Raw genomic sequence first — 18830 nt, forward strand, 5'->3', positions numbered from 1 at the left:
TAAATGGTCAATTTCGCCTTCTAAGGTCCTAGAGCATTAAAAAGGAAATCATAACGAGCGTGAGGCAAAATCCCCGATAAAGATTGTTGAAAAGGAGCATTGGATGCTGTTGTAGGGAATCACAGAAGATCTCGGATGCTGCTAAATCCTATGAAATGACATTGGATCCTATTACATGATATGTAAGCCTATTAAATGCGCTTATACTATTGATCAGACTTGATTTGAATAAAGAAGAGGAGGATTAGACTACGGTAAACTTGAACCATACTGTAGGATTGAGCAGAATATATTGTCACGGGGAGGATGAATACTAATTACAAGGGGTCAGATCGTGTTTTTATCCATGTGAATATTAATTAATATCCGAGTTTTCAATTTAAACAATTTAATTAAAAAGGTGGGAAATGCTATTTAATGTGAGAATGGCCCTTTTGTAGGGGCGCAGTTGTCTCAGTGGTGGTATATTACTGGTTGAAATATCTCGATTTGACCTCTGACCTCTGACCTTAGACTCATATTTGGCACCGCAATACGGGGAGAGGGTCATCGTAGGGTTCCTGACTTGATTCCTGGTTCCTTTGTGATTGTCTGTCCGTGTCAGGGTTCCCGGGCGATGCGCGACCTTATTCGTGGCTGGACAACTCGTTCTCTTAGATAATACACCGTATTTTGACGCTATTATCCCCGTCGGATAAAATATGATGTTCTATAAATCACAGCTGCTCACAAATAATTGCGTTTTCTACTGCTGGTTAGGTTAGGTTAGGTTAGGTCGGTGGCATAGGCTAGCGTGTTTCAGTACGTTGTTTTTTGACCGTTGTAACAACTCTAGAGGACGGGTTGGGTTAGGCGGCATCCTAGAACCCGTCTTGTACAGGTCCGACGGTAATTGGACTTGAACTCTTAAGTCCGACGCCGCAACAGTTGTGAATGAGAGGTTGGACTTGTCACACTCACTACATTCTTTTAGCGGATTCGTCGTTATTGTGAAATTAGTTGCAGAATCGTAATTACCTAAGTGTAATTACAGGATGAGAGCTACGCTCGTGGTGTCCCGTCTTCCCAATACTCTTTGTCGTATAACGCTTTGTGAGGAAGAGTGATTGCTTCTCATGAATAAGATTAACAATGAGTGTACTCATAACTTCTCTCCAGCGTGAGTGAGATAATTCTATTGACTTCCGGAGCATCACTTGCACTCATTGAGAATAAAATGTTGTGTGGGTATGCAAATGAGGACATTAGATATATGCAAATGAGGACATTAGATATATGCAAATGAGGACATTAGATATATGCAAATGAGGACATTAGATATATGCAAATGAGGACATTAGATATATGCAAATGAGGACATTAGATATAAACCGGGTTTTTAAGGATTAACAAATAACTGAAGAGTTTGAATAAATGTCATAATTCGTGTTTTTTTTATTTTTAAGTATGTGATTGTGGAAGGTAGTTTGAGGGGGATTACTGTGACAACGAAGTGTAGTTTCAATATGTAGTTTCACCAACAATATGTGGTTTCATCAACAATATGTAGTTTCAATATGTAGTTTCACCAACAATATGTGGTTTCATCAACAATATGTAGTTTCAATATGTAGTTTCAATATGTAGTTTCAATATGTAGTTTCACCAACAATATGTGGTTTCATCAACAATATGTAGTTTCAATATGTAGTTTCACCAACAATATGTGGTTTCATCAACAATATGTAGTTTCAATATGTAGTTTCAATATGTAGTTTCACCAACAATATGTGGTTTCATCAACAATATGTAGTTTCAATATGTAGTTTCAATATGTAGTTTCACCAACTATATGTGGTTTCATCAACAATATGTAGTTTCAATATGTAGTTTCACCAACAATATGTGGTTTCATCAACAATATGTAGTTTCAATATGTAGTTTCACCAACAATATGTGGTTTCATCAACAATATGTAGTTTCAATATGTGGTTTCACCAACAATATGTGATTTCACCAACAATATGTAGTTTCAATATGTAGTTTCACCAACTTCTCGTCTACAGGTTGGTGTTGATGAAGAGGTCCGCCAACTGCTTGACCTCAAGGGCTTGGCCGCCCAGCGTGACCTGGGACTCCTCAAGAGTCAGGTCAAGGCCCTCAAAGGTCAGGTCAAGGCGGCTGAAGACGCTGTCAACACAGCGCCTGCTGGCAAGACCGCTGCTGTCAAAACGGCTGCCGCTGTCAACACGCCTGCCGTCAATCAACGCCCAGGTAACATTTACAATGACCACCAGTGTGTTTATGTGGTATATGTGTATATATATATATGTGGAATGCAACCACACTGGTTATCTTGAGGTTATCTTGAGATGATTTCGGGGCTTTTAGTGTCCCCGCGGCCCGGTCCTCGACCAGGCCTCCACCCCCAGGAAGCAGCCCGTGACAGCTGACTAACACCTAGGTACCTATTTACTGCTAGGTAACAGGGGCATAGGGTGAAAGAAACTTTGCCCATTTGTTTCTGCCTCGTGCGGGAATCGAACCCGCGCCACAGAATTACGAGTCCTGCGCGCTATCCACCAGGCTACGAGGCTGGTGGTTGCATTCTATATATAACTTACCTTGCATTCCATATATAACATTTCCAAGATGTTTGGCTACATACAATTTAGGAAACATTTTTGAGGAAGACAAAATTTACGAAATTTGTCGAAATGATTTAGATTTTCTGAGACATTATATTCTATTTCTCGCGTTCTGTTTTTGGATTTGTATACAAGTGAGTTTATCAAACTCAAAATTGGCTTCTTTGGGAAATGGCAATCTCCCATAACTTCTAAATTGATGAGTGATGAAGCGATGATTATTGTCTAGCATATTGTTGGTGCTTCGAGACACAATCAACTCATCAGAATACAGCTTTGTTCAATATGTCTGTTGAACAGACCACACACTAGAAGGTGAAGGGACGACGACGTTTCGGTCCGTCCTGGACCATTCTCACAATCGACTTGAGAATTTCGGTCCAGGACGGACCGAAACGTCGTCGTCGTCCCTTCACCTTCTAGTGTGTTGTCTGGTCAACCCCTACTACCATTTCCAGACTTGACTCATGTAGTCACTATCTTCATCTGTGTTCACGTGGAAGGTTCCAGATACCCGTAAAGACATCAGTCACATTTGAAGCCATACATTGGGCTCGAACTCTCGTTCCTGGTCTCCCCCCGGGCACATGCACGACAGACTGTAGTCTGACGATGAGGGTTCGATCCGGTGATCCAATGTTTTCTCATTGAAACATCAGTTGTGATTTTTATAATTGTATTCATACACGCCTTGAGTGTATGAATACTGTATACACAGCATCTTATGGCTCGAGTCTCATGAGAGATAATTTAATTTTTTGAGATATATACAAGAGTTGTTACATTCTTGTACAGCCACTAGTACGCGTAGCGTTTCGGGCAAGTCGTTAATCCTAATCCTAATCCTTAATCCTAATCCTAATCTCCAAACTCTTAAGAATGTTAATAAATCTCAATTAATTTCCAGGATAATCACTTTTTTTAATGTGATTAGACAAAACTTCCCAATTAGTTTCCGAGAGTCCAAGGTCAGGACTCAACAAGTATTTACACAGCCACTCATCAAACGTGTAAACACCGTTCCACAATCATACTGACTTTGTTTACACTTGCTAAACAGTTTATGAGCTCTGCAGCACTACGAGGTTATTACCTACAACCATAATAACCTTGGGTTGTGAAGTTTACAAGTTTGTTAACCTTAAAAATCCCTAAAACTTGTACAAGAATATCACAAGAATGTGGCTGAAGTATGTTGACCAGACCACACACTAGAAAGTGAAGGGACGACGACGTTGCGGTCCGTCCTGGACCATTCTCAAGTCGATCACAATCTACTTGCAAATGGTCCAGGATGGACCGAAACGTCGTCGTCCCTTCACTTTCTAGTGTGTGGTCTGGTCCACAAGAACGGCGTGTTTGAATTTCTTGAATGACAGCTTCGAATTTATACAAATGCATAAAGAAGTCAAAGATGGTCAGGACCGAGTTCCGAAACGGACCGAATCCCTGGAACTCGGTCTATTATGAGGAGTGTGACCGGAAAATTCACTTTTGCTCTTTCAGACGCCATCGAAATGGAGATCTCCACTCCCGTGGCTTCTTCAGGATTCCAAAAGAGCTGAATATTATGTAAGAGAGTCACCTCTCGTTGAAGAAAGACCTTCTCCAGCCCAAGAAATCACGGCTCAAGTGCCATTTCGAAATGCGAGTCTTTTTGAAAGGAAAACTGAAAAATTCACCTTAAATTAAGTCTTAGTCTTTATGTTCATTTTGCATTGTATTATTTCGAATTTAATTGGCTCAAATTAAATATTAACGATTTACTGTATCTGCAATTGCATATTGGATTTAAATTTAATAGTTTACTTACATTTAATGCAAGGACCGAGTCAGCCATGACATTTTCCTCCGAAAGCCCCATTTTGAAGGAAAGACTATGATTCTTTTTTTAATTTCTTGCGCCCACCTTCTGAAGAAACAGAATTTACGTAATATGATATTGGCAATGACTGTAGAACATAAACAAACATAATTTTGCTTTGAAGTAAGTAAATGTTAGAACGGAATAAAGTCGAAGTAAGTGTACAGTGGCGCCAAAGGAAGTTGATGATCCAACCGTCTTATCTACTGGCTTTGGCATCCTTCCTTCGTCAACTTAAGCCTTTTGGGGAATAAAATGAGATTATCTTTATTAAAATTATCTTTATTCGCGTTCTACATCCATTACCAATATTTGTTTTGAACATTTTTGAACGGACAAAAATTTATTTCGTCTTTATTTATTCAATTCTAATACGTTTTGAGTGATTATATGGGCCGTTATAGGCCTACTGCACTGTTTCTACTGTTCTTAAGTTATTATGCTGTTTTGAATTTAAATTTGAATTTAATATTTTGAATATATTATATATATAGTCCTATAAACAGAAGTCTGAGTCAGAGGTGGTTTATAGAAAATTTGACATAGAAACTGGCTGTTAAAATCAAATTTAAAAAATAACCGTCAGCCATAAACAGTGAACGCTATAACTTAAACAAGTAACATAGACATCCAAAACGCGACAAAGAAAAGAAATCAAGACCAGACGAGAGAAATGGGACACGCGAAGGGGCGTCAGTCACCTCATAAAGAAAATGGTTGTAATTAACTGAGGAAACGCGGGCTGCTGGCATGGCGACCTGACGGTCTGGCGGGATATTTGAATTGCGCGCCAAATTCGGGTCAAGATGTGACGGCGCCTAACGGTTGACGAGGCGGGAAAATTTAATGATTTTCTGGCGGCGCTCTTGCCTCGGTTACATTCCCGGCTTGGTCCCCTGACACGTGAGTCTCCTCTCCATCGTATCTACCAGGTCATGTAGGTAGTTGTAGAGAACACACATTCTTGACAACGCTGTGAATAAGCAATCAGATAAAAGTAGATTATTTTATTCATAACTTTAAACCAGGCTACGCTATACATACCAGGTCAAAGTTAAAGGCAAATCATAGATTTTTAAAAATCATACCACAGGCTATAGTAACTAACTTTTTGGGGTCAAACTCATACCATCAACTTACATATTTGTCAAACATTATTCTGAAACTTGACCTCAACTAGCATATTTTGTAAGCATTGTCCCTGCAAGTTGAGTTTTGCAGGGAAATCTATTCTTGGCTACTTTTTCAACACCTGGAAACGATTATGAAGAATATGACAAAACTGATTTAAGAGAAAAGGAAAGTTGAAGAAAGTGAGTATGTGAGAGTGTAAGAGTAAGAGAGAGAGAGAGAGAGAGAGAGAGAGAGAGAGAGAGAGAGAGAGAGAGAGAGCAAAAAGAGTGATAGTATAAACAAAAGAGGGAATAACGAAAATCGACAAATACAGACATAAGAAAAATACAATTTATCAAAGAACAAGAGAAATACATGGGGAAAAACAAACTAAAACAGACAAAGGAAGAGATAATTCAATAAAGATGGGAGGACCAGGAAGGTGATTAAGGGTAACAGGAGGAAAGGTGAAAGAAAGGGTGAGGTGTTTTCAGGTCATATACAGCAGTCCTTATACATCTGTATACAGCAGCCTTTTACAACTGTATACAGCAGCCTCATACAACAGCTTCGTACATCTGCATACAACAGCCTCATACATCTGTATACAGCAGCCTCGTACATCTATATATAACATCCTCATACATCTGTATACAGCAGCCTCATACGTCAATATTCACACACACACACAATCCTAGCATCCTCCATTCACACACCCCTCTTACATAACATCTAATCCAAACACACCATTTTATCCAGTCAAACATCCACACTCTCAATAATATTTTATCCAGACCAACCCTCTTCACACTCCTCAATAACCAATGTCCTTTCACTCATTTCCTCATCTTTAATTTTTGTTCTTGCTCCCCTTTCTTCTCTTTCCCTACTGCTCAGTTTCACATTCGTTCTAATCTTCACACAGTCAAAACCAATCCCCATGATCTGTGCTCTTAATATATCAGCAGTATAACCATGCTAAATAAATTCATGCTGTACAGTTGGTGTTGTAATCCCCGATCAATCGCTATCCCACCGCTGCCACCATTGATACGATCAATCGCTATCCCACCGCTGCCACCATTGATACGATCAATCGCTATCCCACCGCTGCCACCATTGATACGATCAATCGCTATCCCACCGCTGCCACCATTGATACGATCAATCGCTATCCCACCGCTGCCACCATTGATACGATCAATCGCTATCCCACCGCTGCCACCATTGATACGATCAATCGCTATCCCACCGCTGCCACCATTGATACGATCAATCGCTATCCCACTGCTGCCACCATTGATACGATCAATCGCTATCCCACCGCTGCCACCATTGATACGATCAATCGCTATCCCACCGCTGCCACCATTGATACGATCAATCGCTATCCCACCGCTGCCACCATTGATACGATCAATCGCTATCCCACCGCTGCCACCATTGATACGATCAATCGCTATCCCACCGCTGCCACCATTGATACGATCAATTGCTATCCCACCGCTGCCACCATTGATACGATCAATCGCTATCCCACCGCTGCCACCATTGATACGATCAATCGCTATCCCACCGCTGCCACCATTGATACGCAATTTTAGCACGAGAGTGCAGCTAATTGATATGGCCGAGCCCCACGGCTCTTATTTACCACGTAAACAATATACCGTTTGCCAAGAATATTCTTGCTGCTGATCAACAAATTTCAGTGAGAGTCATGATCTGTGATACTTTTTTAAGTCCCTGTTGCATATAAAAAATATATATTTTTTTAATGGTTTGGGGGGGGGGAGTTAAGTAACTAATTTATGTAAATTGTAGTTGTGCGGCGTGTGCATCAACCAATCACAGACAAGATCAGAATTTTTTTTTATTAGGCTTACTGATTAGTGTTTATTATTCTCTCAGGGGCATACCAAATATTTTATTAAATACTCTGTAGCATACTGAATGTTTATTGAACTCTCTGGGGCATGCCGAGTATTTTATTAAGAACTCTGGGGAATGTTGAGAATTTATTGAACTCTTTGGTAATGTAGGGTGTTTATTGAACTCTCTGGGGTATACTGAGCGCTTATTATACTCTCTGAGGCTTACTGAGTGTTTTATTATACTCTCTGGGGCTTATTGAGTGCTTATTGTACTTTCAGGGGCTTACTGAGGTTATCTTGAGATGATTTCAGGGCTTTTTAGTGTCCCCACGGCCCGGTCCTCGACCAGGCCTCCACCCCCAGAAAGCAGCCCGTGACAGCTGACTAACACCCAGGTACCTATTTTACTGCTAGGTAACAGGGGCATAGGGTGAAAGAAACTCTGCCCATTGTTTCTCGCCGGCGCCCGGGATCGAACACGGGACCACAGGATCACAAGTCCAGTGTGCTGTCCGCTCGGCCAACCGGCTCCAGTCGACCGGCTGAGTGTCGATTAACCACTCCTTATCTTCAAATTGGCAGAAATCTAATTAATTTTCTATCGTGTTAAGAACACCCATATTTACTTTGTCATAGTTCTGCTTAAAGTCTTTTGCAGAGATTCCTCCTGTAGGTATTTTGCTGCCGGAAGACTGTCGCTGTAACAGAACTTTTACGTCTAGACGTAGTGAAGGAAGGTAAAAGCATTAGTGGTGAGACAAAGGAGGCTTCTTCATTTAGATCACAGCCTGAGGGAGCGGGTAACAGGATTAGTGGTGAGGGGGAAAGTTACCTTTAGGAAACAGTGTAAGTCAGGCTGTTTTGAACGTTTTAAAAACGTTGGAAAATTGTAATAACGTTTTATAAAATGTTGTAACTATTTAATAACGTTTTAAAAACGTTGGAAAATTGTAATAACGTTTTTAAAATGTTGTAACTATTTAATAACGTTTTAAAAATGTTGTAACTATTTAATAACGTTTTAAAAATGTTGTAACTATTTAATAACGTTTTAAAAACGTTGTAAAATTATAATAACGTTTTTAAAATGTTGTAAAATTATAATAACGTTTTTAAAAACGTTGTAAAATTATAATAACTTTTTAAAATGCTGTAACTATTTAATAACGTTTTAAAAACGTTGTAAAATTATAATAACGTTTTTAAAATGTTGTAAAAAACGTTTTAAAAACGTTTTAACTGTGTATTATCATTAAAAAACATTGTAATTGGATTGTGTGTTTGTTGGTAGACCTCATGTGATGATGTAAGGGCAAAACGTCAACAATGTATATGACTCTAAAAATAACTCTAAAAATAAAAGATACAGCATAAGTTGTCTTGTCCCATTTGGGGCAGCTCCTTTTTATATCCACATAAACTTAATCATATGTCTAACTTGCGCTTGAAACAATAAAGCGATATCTGATTATTATGTTTCCTGGTAGTTTGTTTCATAAGAATTAACTTAAGTTAATTAAGTTATTAATTAATAACATTAATTATTATTATTAGTTATTGGAATTAAGTTATTAATTCCAATAACTTCTTTATTGGAAAGAGCAGTTTTTATTGTCTTTTTATTTTGGTAAGTTGACGGTGTTTGGAAACATCTGTTGTAAAATGCTCATTGTGAACTTAGCATTACCTTAGTGCGTATGCGGGTGAGATATTAAGCTCCCTACAAAAACATACAGACCAAGAACTGACATACTGACTACGAGGGGGCCTCGTAGCCTGGTGGATAGCGCGCAGGACTCGTAATTCTGTGGCGCGGGTTCAATTCCCGCACGAGGCAGAAACAAATGGGCAAAGTTTCTTTCACTTTGAATGCCCCTGTTACCTAGCAGTAAATAGGTACCTGGGAGTTAGTCAGCTGTCACGGGCTGCTTCCTGTGGGTGGAGGCCTGGTCGAGGACCGGGCCGCGGGGACACTAAAGCCCCGAAATCATCTCAAGATAACCTCAAGAAGAAGCCAGTATATCCCTTATTCCCAAACATAGCAGCCCATGTGTCTTCAACAAAGTGTGTATATATATGTCACGTATACAAACTCCCATAAGTTAAAACAAGAATGTAACAACTCTTGTATATATCTCAAAAAAAAAAAAAAAAAAAAAAAAAAAAAAAAACTGCCAATATTTACCACATTACAGGTTAGAGGGGGGAATATTTCCACTAAATTCCCTCACCTCAACATCGTCGTTGACATTTAGCGCAGCATAATTTCTTGTCAGCGGGGGGAGAGGAAATTTACTTATCGTCCTGGAAGCAGGACGTCAATACGTCCCACTGGACGTCGACTCCCACTGGACGTCGACTCCCACTGGACGTCGACTCCCACTGGACGTCGACTCCCACTGGACGTCGACTCCCACTGGACGTCGACTCCCACTGGACGTCGACTCCCACTGGACGTCGACTCCCACTGGACGTCGACTCCCACTGGACGTCGACTCCCACTGGACGTCGACTCCCACTGGACGTCGACTCCCACTGAACGTCGACTCCCACTGGACGTCGACTCCCACTGGACGTCGACTCCCACTGGACGTCGACTCCCACTGGACGTCGACTCCCACTGGACGTCGACTCCCACTGGACGTCGACTCCCACTGGACGTCGACTCCCACTGGACGTCGACTCCCACTGGACGTCGACTCCCACTGGTCGATATTTAGATTTAGATTTAGAGTTTTTTATTCAGGAAAGACATTGAAGATGAGTTACAAACATAATGTTGGATTTCAAGATAGAGCTAGTACAGATTTCAAGATAGAGCTAGTACAGATTTCAAGATAGAGCTAGTACAGATTTCAAGATAGAGCTAGTACAGATTTCAAGATAGAGCTAGTACAGATTTCAAGATAGAGCTAGTACATACAAATACCTAAAGCCACTAATACGCATAGCGTTTCGGGCAAAACGCATAAGCGTTTACGTTGCGTTAAACGCTTACATAAACACATAGCGTTTAAACGCATACTAATACGCATAGCGTAAACGCATACTAATACGCATAGCATAAACGCATACTAATACGCATAGTGTTTCGGGCAAACGCATAAGCATTTACGCATAGCGTAAACGCTATAGCATTAAACGCTTACGTAAATGCATAGCGTAACGCATTACGTAAACGCATAGCGTTTACATATGATGTAGTGTGGGGAGGTGTTCCCTCAAGTGACATGATGTGAGATGTTCTCTGAGGTGACGTGGTGTAGGGAGACAGAACCCTTTGAGAGACGTGGTGTGGGAAGATAGAGCCCCTCAGGAATTTCTCTTGCTCTAGGGTTCTATTGGTGTACCAAAAACTAAGCTCACTGATAGTTGGAGGAGGGTGGTTGCTATATAGTGCTTTGGCTATATCTATTCTTCTAGTGTCATTGTGTCTGTCTATTGTTTTTGTCGGTGGATACAATAGACATAGTAGTATAAGATTAGACATAGTTGAAGCACATCATATTAAATGCTCTTATCCATCTATCACCAGCCGGCTAGTGGATACAGCTTATCATTCTATAGACCGAGAGAGAGAATTTCCTCCTTTCACCACACCTACTCTTTGTCAGACAGAGAGAAACAAATAGACAGGGATAGGCACAGAGACAGGCACAGAGAGAAGATATAGAGGCAGAGAGATACAGACATAGAGACAGAATTACAAACAGATACAGGGACAAAGAGACATGTAGACATAGATAGATGCAGAGAGACAAAGAGACAGTTACAGACATAGAAAAAGAGAGACAGAGACAGCCAGAGAGAGACATAAAGACACAACACAGAGAAGAAAAGAGTGACACGTTTGGATACTGTATATATTTCCATGTATTATTAGTATATCTTATTGGGACAGCTCTATGAGTTTCTAATGGCTTAAGCGACGGCCTCACTCTTTGCAAAATCGAAGTTCGATTCCCAAAGGTCCAGGTGGTTCGGTACCATTTCTTCATTCCATCCTGATGTTCTTTGCAAGATTTGTATAATCGTATTGTGTTATAGCTCTTCTGTCTCTCTCTCCATTCCTCTCTCTCTCTCTCTCTCTCTCTCTCTCTCTCTCTCTCTCTCTCTCTCTCTCTCCCTCTCTCTCCCTCTCTCTCCCTCTCTCTCTCCCTCTCTCCCTCTCTCCCTCTCTCTCTCCCTCTCTCCCTCTCTCCCTCTCTCCCTCTCTCTCTCTCTCTCTCTCTCTCTCTCTCTCTCTCTCTCTCTCTCTCTCTCCCTCTCTCCCTCTCTCTCTCTCTCTCTCTCTCTCTCTCTCTCTCTCTCTCTCTCTCTCTCTCTCCCTCTCTCCCTCTCTCCCTCTCTCTCTCTCTCTCTCTCTCTCTCTCTCTCTCTCTCTCTCTCTCTCTCTCTCTCTCTCTCTCTCTCTCTCTCTCCCCTCTCTCTCTCTCTCTCTCTCTCTCTCTCTCTCTCTCTCTCTCTCTCTCCCTCTCTCCCTCTCTCCCTCTCTCCCTCTCTCTCTCTCTCTCTCTCTCTCTCTCTCTCTCTCTCTCTCCCCTCTCTCTCTCTCTCTCTCTCTCTCTCTCTCTCTCTCTCTCTCTCTCTCTCTCTCTCTCTCTCTCTCTCTCTCTCTCTCTCCCTCTCCCTCTCTCTCCCTCTCTCTCTCTCTCGATAATTAACTTGTTTGGACATGTGTTTGCTAGTATATCCGTGTGTGTGTGTATGTTAACTTGTTTGTTTTGTTTGTGTTGACAGGGACGTCAGACGGGGAGGTGTTGCATCACCCAGCCAGCGAGGAGGAACGTCCCCAGGGCCCAGGCCAGCCAGACCTCACCCACCACCACCACCACCAGGTCAGTCCCCACCAGTAAAGAAACACATACCAGTTACCAGAGCTAGTGGAAAAGATTGGGCAGCAAGACCAAGAGTGATTGGAAAGGGGTCACGAAGCCTCTGAGAATGTGAGTGTGTGTTGAAGAGCACAGTCAGCTGTGAGGTCTATCAAGTCATGAAGGAACATTACCATAGCTTAGTCGATAGAGCTTCGGTCTCACACGCGAGGGGGCCAGGGTTCGAGTCTCCTAGACCCCAGGTGAATGGAACGTCGCGCAAGAACATTAAAAATCCAGGGGCCTGATTCACGAAGCATTTACGCAAGCACTTACGAACCTGTACATCTTGTCACAATCTTTGGCAGCTTTGTTTACAATTATTCTACAGATAATGAGCTCCGAAGCACCAGGAGGCTGTTTATAACAATAACAACAGTTGATTGGCAAGTTTTCATGCTTGTAAACTGTTTAATAAATGTAACCAAAGCCGTCAAAGATTGAGGAAAGATGTACACGTTCGTAAGTGTTTGCGTAACTGCTTCGTGAATCTGGGTCCAGATCGTGAGGGCATCGGGACGCATACTGGATGAAGGGAAGATAGTAAGGGGGTGTACGGATAGTGACAGGGTATCTAAATCGCTATATATATATATATATGACTGAAGATGAAAGGGTAGGAAAAGGAAGGTAGAGATGCAGCTCTGATCCTCCTGGCAATTACCCCCCGACATAACAGGGCAATAAAGTGGTCGTGGTTCGAGGCCCAGTGCGCCACCACACTGTTAGTGCAGATTTAGGTCATGCTCCACAAGGTCTTGGTACCACAGTAATATTGAACTGCATACAAGTGAGGCACCCACATGTAACTGAGTATTAATGTGTATTTTATTGTGTGTATAGTTAGGCCTAGATTAAGTAAGGTTAGGTTAGGTGTTTATGTTCTGATGACAATTAATTGTGTTTGTCGCAGGTGGTGAAGCATGTCAAGTCAACCCGTCCTCGACTCAAGTCCATTCCATCCAGCGGTCGACCCCACAGACGCATTCATCAATTTTAACATGCTGTTCATTCAAAACAGGAATTTTCTCAAATATAAGTTAATATTATAATAGCATATTGTGCATATATAGACATAGGTTAGATGTTTAGGTTCTGTTGGCGATTATTTGTAGTACGTGGGTGAAGCATTGACAGCGTTGTGGTTCGAACAAAATTCGTCAGTGAAATACTTGTTCCGGAAGTGTTCGAACGGCAGCAGTTGTGAGTCGTGTGTAAACCGTTTGCATTTATAAACAGGGGGTTTGGCGGGTGGATGGAATCACTTTTGGGTCCTAGTTTGGAGGACGGGCTGTTAGAATAGTGCAAATGGAAAACAGGAATAGAGCTAAGCCCATTTCTGTAAAAAAATTAATGTAGCTCAGTCGATTAAGGCAGTGTCTGGGATGCTCCCGGACGCAGGTTCGAATCCTCGTCACGGCCCTTGTGGATTTGTTCAAACAGGAATGTCCGTTAGTCCTGTCGTTAAACTCCCGGTTAATGAATCAAAATCACCCAGCCTGTAATTCACAAGTGACTACGTTCCAACTTGTGCAAAGTTAGAATTTAATTAAGAATTTAATTAAGAATTTAATTAGAATTTAAAGTTAGAATTTAGATTTATGGTTCAATAATTTCCTAACCTCAATTCCACACCCACCCCCTGCCCCAACCCCATCATTACCCTGTTCAACTACCCTTTACCTCCCCTCAGATGCAGCTGGACATCCCCTCTGAGGGGATCCATGAATCACTCTTCGAAGAAGCACGTAGATCTTCACTTCGCGGCGACCAGAAAGTGAGTACCTGGCAACCCCTCTCTCTAATGTTTATGTTTTGTAGTTGATCATTGACTCACCAGGTGGCAGGTCGGACGGGAGAGCCGCGGTACTCAGTATACGGTAGACTACTTGGCTTTGGGCGCCAGGGTAGTGAGGCAGGTAGGTAAACCCTCGTTTGTTGGGGGTATATATATATACAATGTCCAGGACTAAAATATGTCCAGGATATGTCCAGGATGTTTTTGTCCAGGAGAAAACTTGTTGGTTGGTCAAATGAGATTAATGTGGGCATTTATTCTCGTTTAATTGGTATTTATCCTCGTTTGATTGGCCTTTATCCTCGCTTGATTGGCCTTTATCCTAGCTTGATTGGCCTTTATCCTCGCTAATTGGCCTTTATTCTCGGTTGATTGGCCTTTATCCTCGCTGATTGGTCTTTATTCGCGCTTGATTGGCCTTTATCCTCGCTGATTAGCCTTTATCCTAGCTTGATTGGCCTTTATCCTCGCTTGATTGGCCCTTATCCTAGCTTGATTGGCCTTTATCATCGCTAATTGGCCTTTATTCTCGGTTGATTGGCCTTTATCCTCGCTTGATTGGCCTTTATCCTAGCTTGATTGGCCTTTATCCTCGCTAATTAGCCTTAATCCTAGCTTGATTGGCCTTTATCCTCGCTGATTGGCCTTTATCCTCGCTTGATTGGCCTTTATCCTCGCTTGATTGGCCTTTATCCTCGCTTGATTGGCCTTAAACCCAACACCGATAACCTCAAGGCAATCAATCCCTTGCTTTAACAGCCTCCTGATAAGATAGTACTATTTGTAACTATGTACACCATAGTACAAATATTGACGTACTAAGCAATTATATAGTAGAACTTTGTACTATGTACTTTATAGAGTCCCCAAAAAAATTAAGCTAAAAAAAAACAAATTTAAATATTCCTAGGGGTAGTATAGCATACATATGTACTATATTCGACCTGGGATATCGTATATTAGGCCCAGGAAGGATAGGTAAGGTTAGTCTATATTCGACCTGGGATATCGTATATTAGGCCCAGGAAGGATAGGTAAGGTTAGTCTATATTCGACCTGGGATATCGTATATTAGGCCCAGGAAGGATAGGTACGGTTAGTCTATATTCGACCTGGGATATCGTATATTAGGCCCAGGAAGGATAGGTAAGGTTAGTCTATATTCGACCTGGGATATCGTATATTAGGCCCAGGAAGGATTGGTAAGGTTAGTCTATATTCGACCTGGGATATCGTATATTAGGCCCAGGAAGGATAGGTAAGGTTAGTCTATATTCGACCTGGGATATCGTATATTAGGCCCAGGAAGGATAGGTAAGGTTAGTCTATATTCGACCTGGGATATCGTATATTAGGCCCAGGAAGGATAGGTAAGGTTAGTCTATATTCGACCTGGGATATCGTATATTAGGCCCAGGAAGGATAGGTAAGGTTAGTCTATATTCGACCTGGGATATCGTATATTAGGCCCAGGAAGGATAGGTAAGGTTAGTCTATATTCGACCTGGGATATCGTATATTAGGCCTAGGAAGGATAGGTAAGGTTAGTCTATATTCGACCTGGGATATCGTATATTAGGCCCAGGAAGGATAGGTAAGGTTAGTCTATATTCGACCTGGGATATCGTATATTAGGCCCAGGAAGGATAGATAAGGTTAGTCTATATTCGACCTGGGATATCGTATATTAAGCCCAGGAAGGATAGGTAAGGTTAGTCTATATTCGACCTGGGATATCGTATATTAGGCCCAGGAAGGATAGGTACGGTTAGTCTATATTCGACCTGGGATATCGTATATTAGGCCCAGGAAGGATAGGTAAGGTTAGTCTATATTCGACCTGGGATATCGTATATTAGGCCCAGGAAGGATAGGTAAGGTTAGTCTATATTCGACCTGGGATATCGTATATTAGGCCCAGGAAGGATAGGTAAGGTTAGTCTATATTCGACCTGGGATATCATATATTAGGCCCAGGAAGGATAGGTAAGGTTAGTCTATATTCGACCTGGGATATCGTATATTAGGCCCAGGAAGGATAGGTAAGGTTAGTCTATATTCGACCTGGGATATCGTATATTAGGCCCAGGAAGGATAGGTAAGGTTAGTCTATATTCGACCTGGGATATCGTATATTAGGCCCAGGAAGGATAGGTAAGGTTAGTCTATATTCGACCTGGGATATCGTATATTAGGCCCAGGAAGGATAGGTAAGGTTAGTCTATATTCGACCTGGGATATCGTATATTAGGCCCAGGAAGGATAGGTAAGGTTAGTCTATATTCGACCTGGGATATCGTATATTAGGCCCAGGAAGGATAGGTAAGGTTAGTCTATATTCGACCTGGGATATCGTATATTAGGCCCAGGAAGGATAGATAAGGTTAGTCTATATTCGACCTGGGATATCGTATATTAAGCCCAGGAAGGATAGGTAAGGTTAGTCTATATTCGACCTGGGATATCGTATATTAGGCCCAGGAAGGATAGGTACGGTTAGTCTATATTCGACCTGGGATATCGTATATTAGGCCCAGGAAGGATAGGTAAGGTTAGTCTATATTCGACCTGGGATATCGTATATTAGGCCCAGGAAGGATAGGTAAGGTTAGTCTATATTCGACCTGGGATATCGTATATTAGGCCCAGGAAGGATAGGTAAGGTTAGTTCGTCTTGGGGGACGTAAATTGAAAATCCTTCAAGGTTTGGCCACATACGGTAGTGGTAATTTCTCACCTGGGGGCCTTATCTAAGTAGTATCGTCAGCTGAGATAGACTACACCAGACTATCATCACCTGGGGGCAGGCTATCAACACCTGGGGGGTAGGCTATCAACACCTGTGGTAGGCTATCAACACCTGGGGTAGGCTATCAACACCTGTGGCAGGCTATCAACACCTGGGGGCAGGCTATCAACACCTGTGGTAGGCTATCAACACCTGGGGTAGGCTATCAACACCTGTGGCAGGCTATCAACACCTGTGGTAGGCTATCAACACCTGTGGTAGGCTATCAACACCTGTGGCAGACCTTGAAGAGTGTGGCAACTCTGTATATATTACAGTGTAGATATTACAGGTGTTGGGAATGAGAGGTATAATGAAAATAAAGTATACATTGCAGTTTCTGTATCCATACGTTTGGTTTTGTCGGTCTACCGACGGTTTCGATTCTTGCAGGGTCGGCGTTCGATCCCCCGATGGTTTATGTGGTTGTTACCGTTCGTTCGGTCTGTCCTTATATCCCAGCTCCTTGACCTTATATCCCAGCTCCTTGACCTTATATCCCAGCTCCTTGACCTTATATCCCAGCTCCTTGTCCTTATATCCCAGCTCCCTGTCCTTATATCTCAGCTCCTTGTCCTTATATCTCAGCTGCCTGTACTTATATCCCAGCTCCTTGACCTTATATCCCAGCTCCTTGACCTTATATCCCAGCTCCTTGACCTTATATCCCAGCTCCTTGTCCTTATATCCCAGCTCCTTGTCCTTATATCCCAGCTCCTTGACCTTATATCCCAGCTCCTTGACCTTATATCCCAGCTCCTTGTCCTTATATCCCAGCTCCTTGACCTTATATCCCAGCTCCTTGACCTTATATCCCAGCTCCTTGTCCTTATATCCCAGCTCCTTGACCTTATATCCCAGCTCCTTGACCTTATATCCCAGCTCCTTGTCCTTATATCCCAGCTCCTTGTCCTCATATCCCAGCTCCTTGTCCTCATATCCCAGCTCCCTGTCCTTATATCCCAGCTCCTTGCCCTTATATCCCAGCTCCCTGTCCTTATATCCCAGCTCCCTGCCCTCATATCCCAGCTCCTTGTCCATATATCCCAGGTCCATGTCCTTATATCCCAGCTCCCTGCCCTTATATCCCAGCTACCTGTCCTTATATCCCAGCTCCCTGTCCTTATATCCCAGCTCCCTGTCCTTATATCCCAGCTCCCTGTCCTCATATCCCAGCTACCTGCCCTTATATCCCAGCTCCCTGTCCTTATATCCCAGCTCCCTGTCCTTATATCCCAGCTCCCTGTCCTCATATCCCAGCTACCTGCCCTTATATCCCAGCTCCCTGTCCTTATATCCCAGCTCCCTGTCCTTATATCCCAGCTCCTTGTCCTTATATCCCAGCTCCCTGTCCTTATATCCCAGCTCCTTGTCCTTATATCCCAGCTCCCTGTCCTTATATCCCAGCTTCCTGTCCTTATATCCCAGCTCCTTGTCCTTATATCCCAGCTCCCTGTCCTTATATCCCAGCTACCTGTCCTCATATCCCAGCTCCTTGTCCTTATATCCCAGTTCCCTGTCCTTATATCCCAGCTCCCTGTCCTTATATCCCAGCTACCTGTCCTCATATCCCAGCTCCCTGTCCTTATATCCCAGCTCCCTGCCCTCATATCCCAGCTCCTTGTCCTCATATCCCAGCTCCTTGTCCTCATATCCCAGCTCCCTGTCCTTATATCCCAGCTCCCTGTCCTTATATCCAAGCTACCTGTCCTCATATCCCAGCTCCCTGTCCTTATATCCCAGCTCCCTGCCCTCATATCCCAGCTCCTTGTCCATATATCCCAGGTCCATGTCCTTATATCCCAGCTCCCTGCCCTTATATCCCAGCTACCTGTCCTTATATCCCAGCTCCCTGTCCTTATATCCCAGCTCCCTGTCCTTATATCCCAGCT

The 18830-nt window shown here is 42.5% G+C and overlaps 1 protein-coding gene across 1 annotated transcript in view; it reads left to right on the top strand.

Moving 5' to 3' along the window:
- LOC123772780 (uncharacterized) overlaps positions 1-18830 on the top strand; it is an 80110-nt gene that overhangs the window by 31119 nt on the left and 30161 nt on the right. The window contains exons 3-5 of the mRNA XM_069333489.1: positions 2046-2253; positions 12219-12316; positions 14046-14129. Of these exons, the coding sequence (XP_069189590.1) occupies positions 2046-2253; positions 12219-12316; positions 14046-14129 (390 nt within the window). The remainder of the gene's footprint in view (positions 1-2045; positions 2254-12218; positions 12317-14045; positions 14130-18830) is intronic.

Source organism: Procambarus clarkii, chromosome 4 (genome assembly GCF_040958095.1).
Source record: "Procambarus clarkii isolate CNS0578487 chromosome 4, FALCON_Pclarkii_2.0, whole genome shotgun sequence".
In the NCBI taxonomy this organism is placed as follows: Eukaryota; Metazoa; Arthropoda; class Malacostraca; order Decapoda; family Cambaridae; genus Procambarus; species Procambarus clarkii.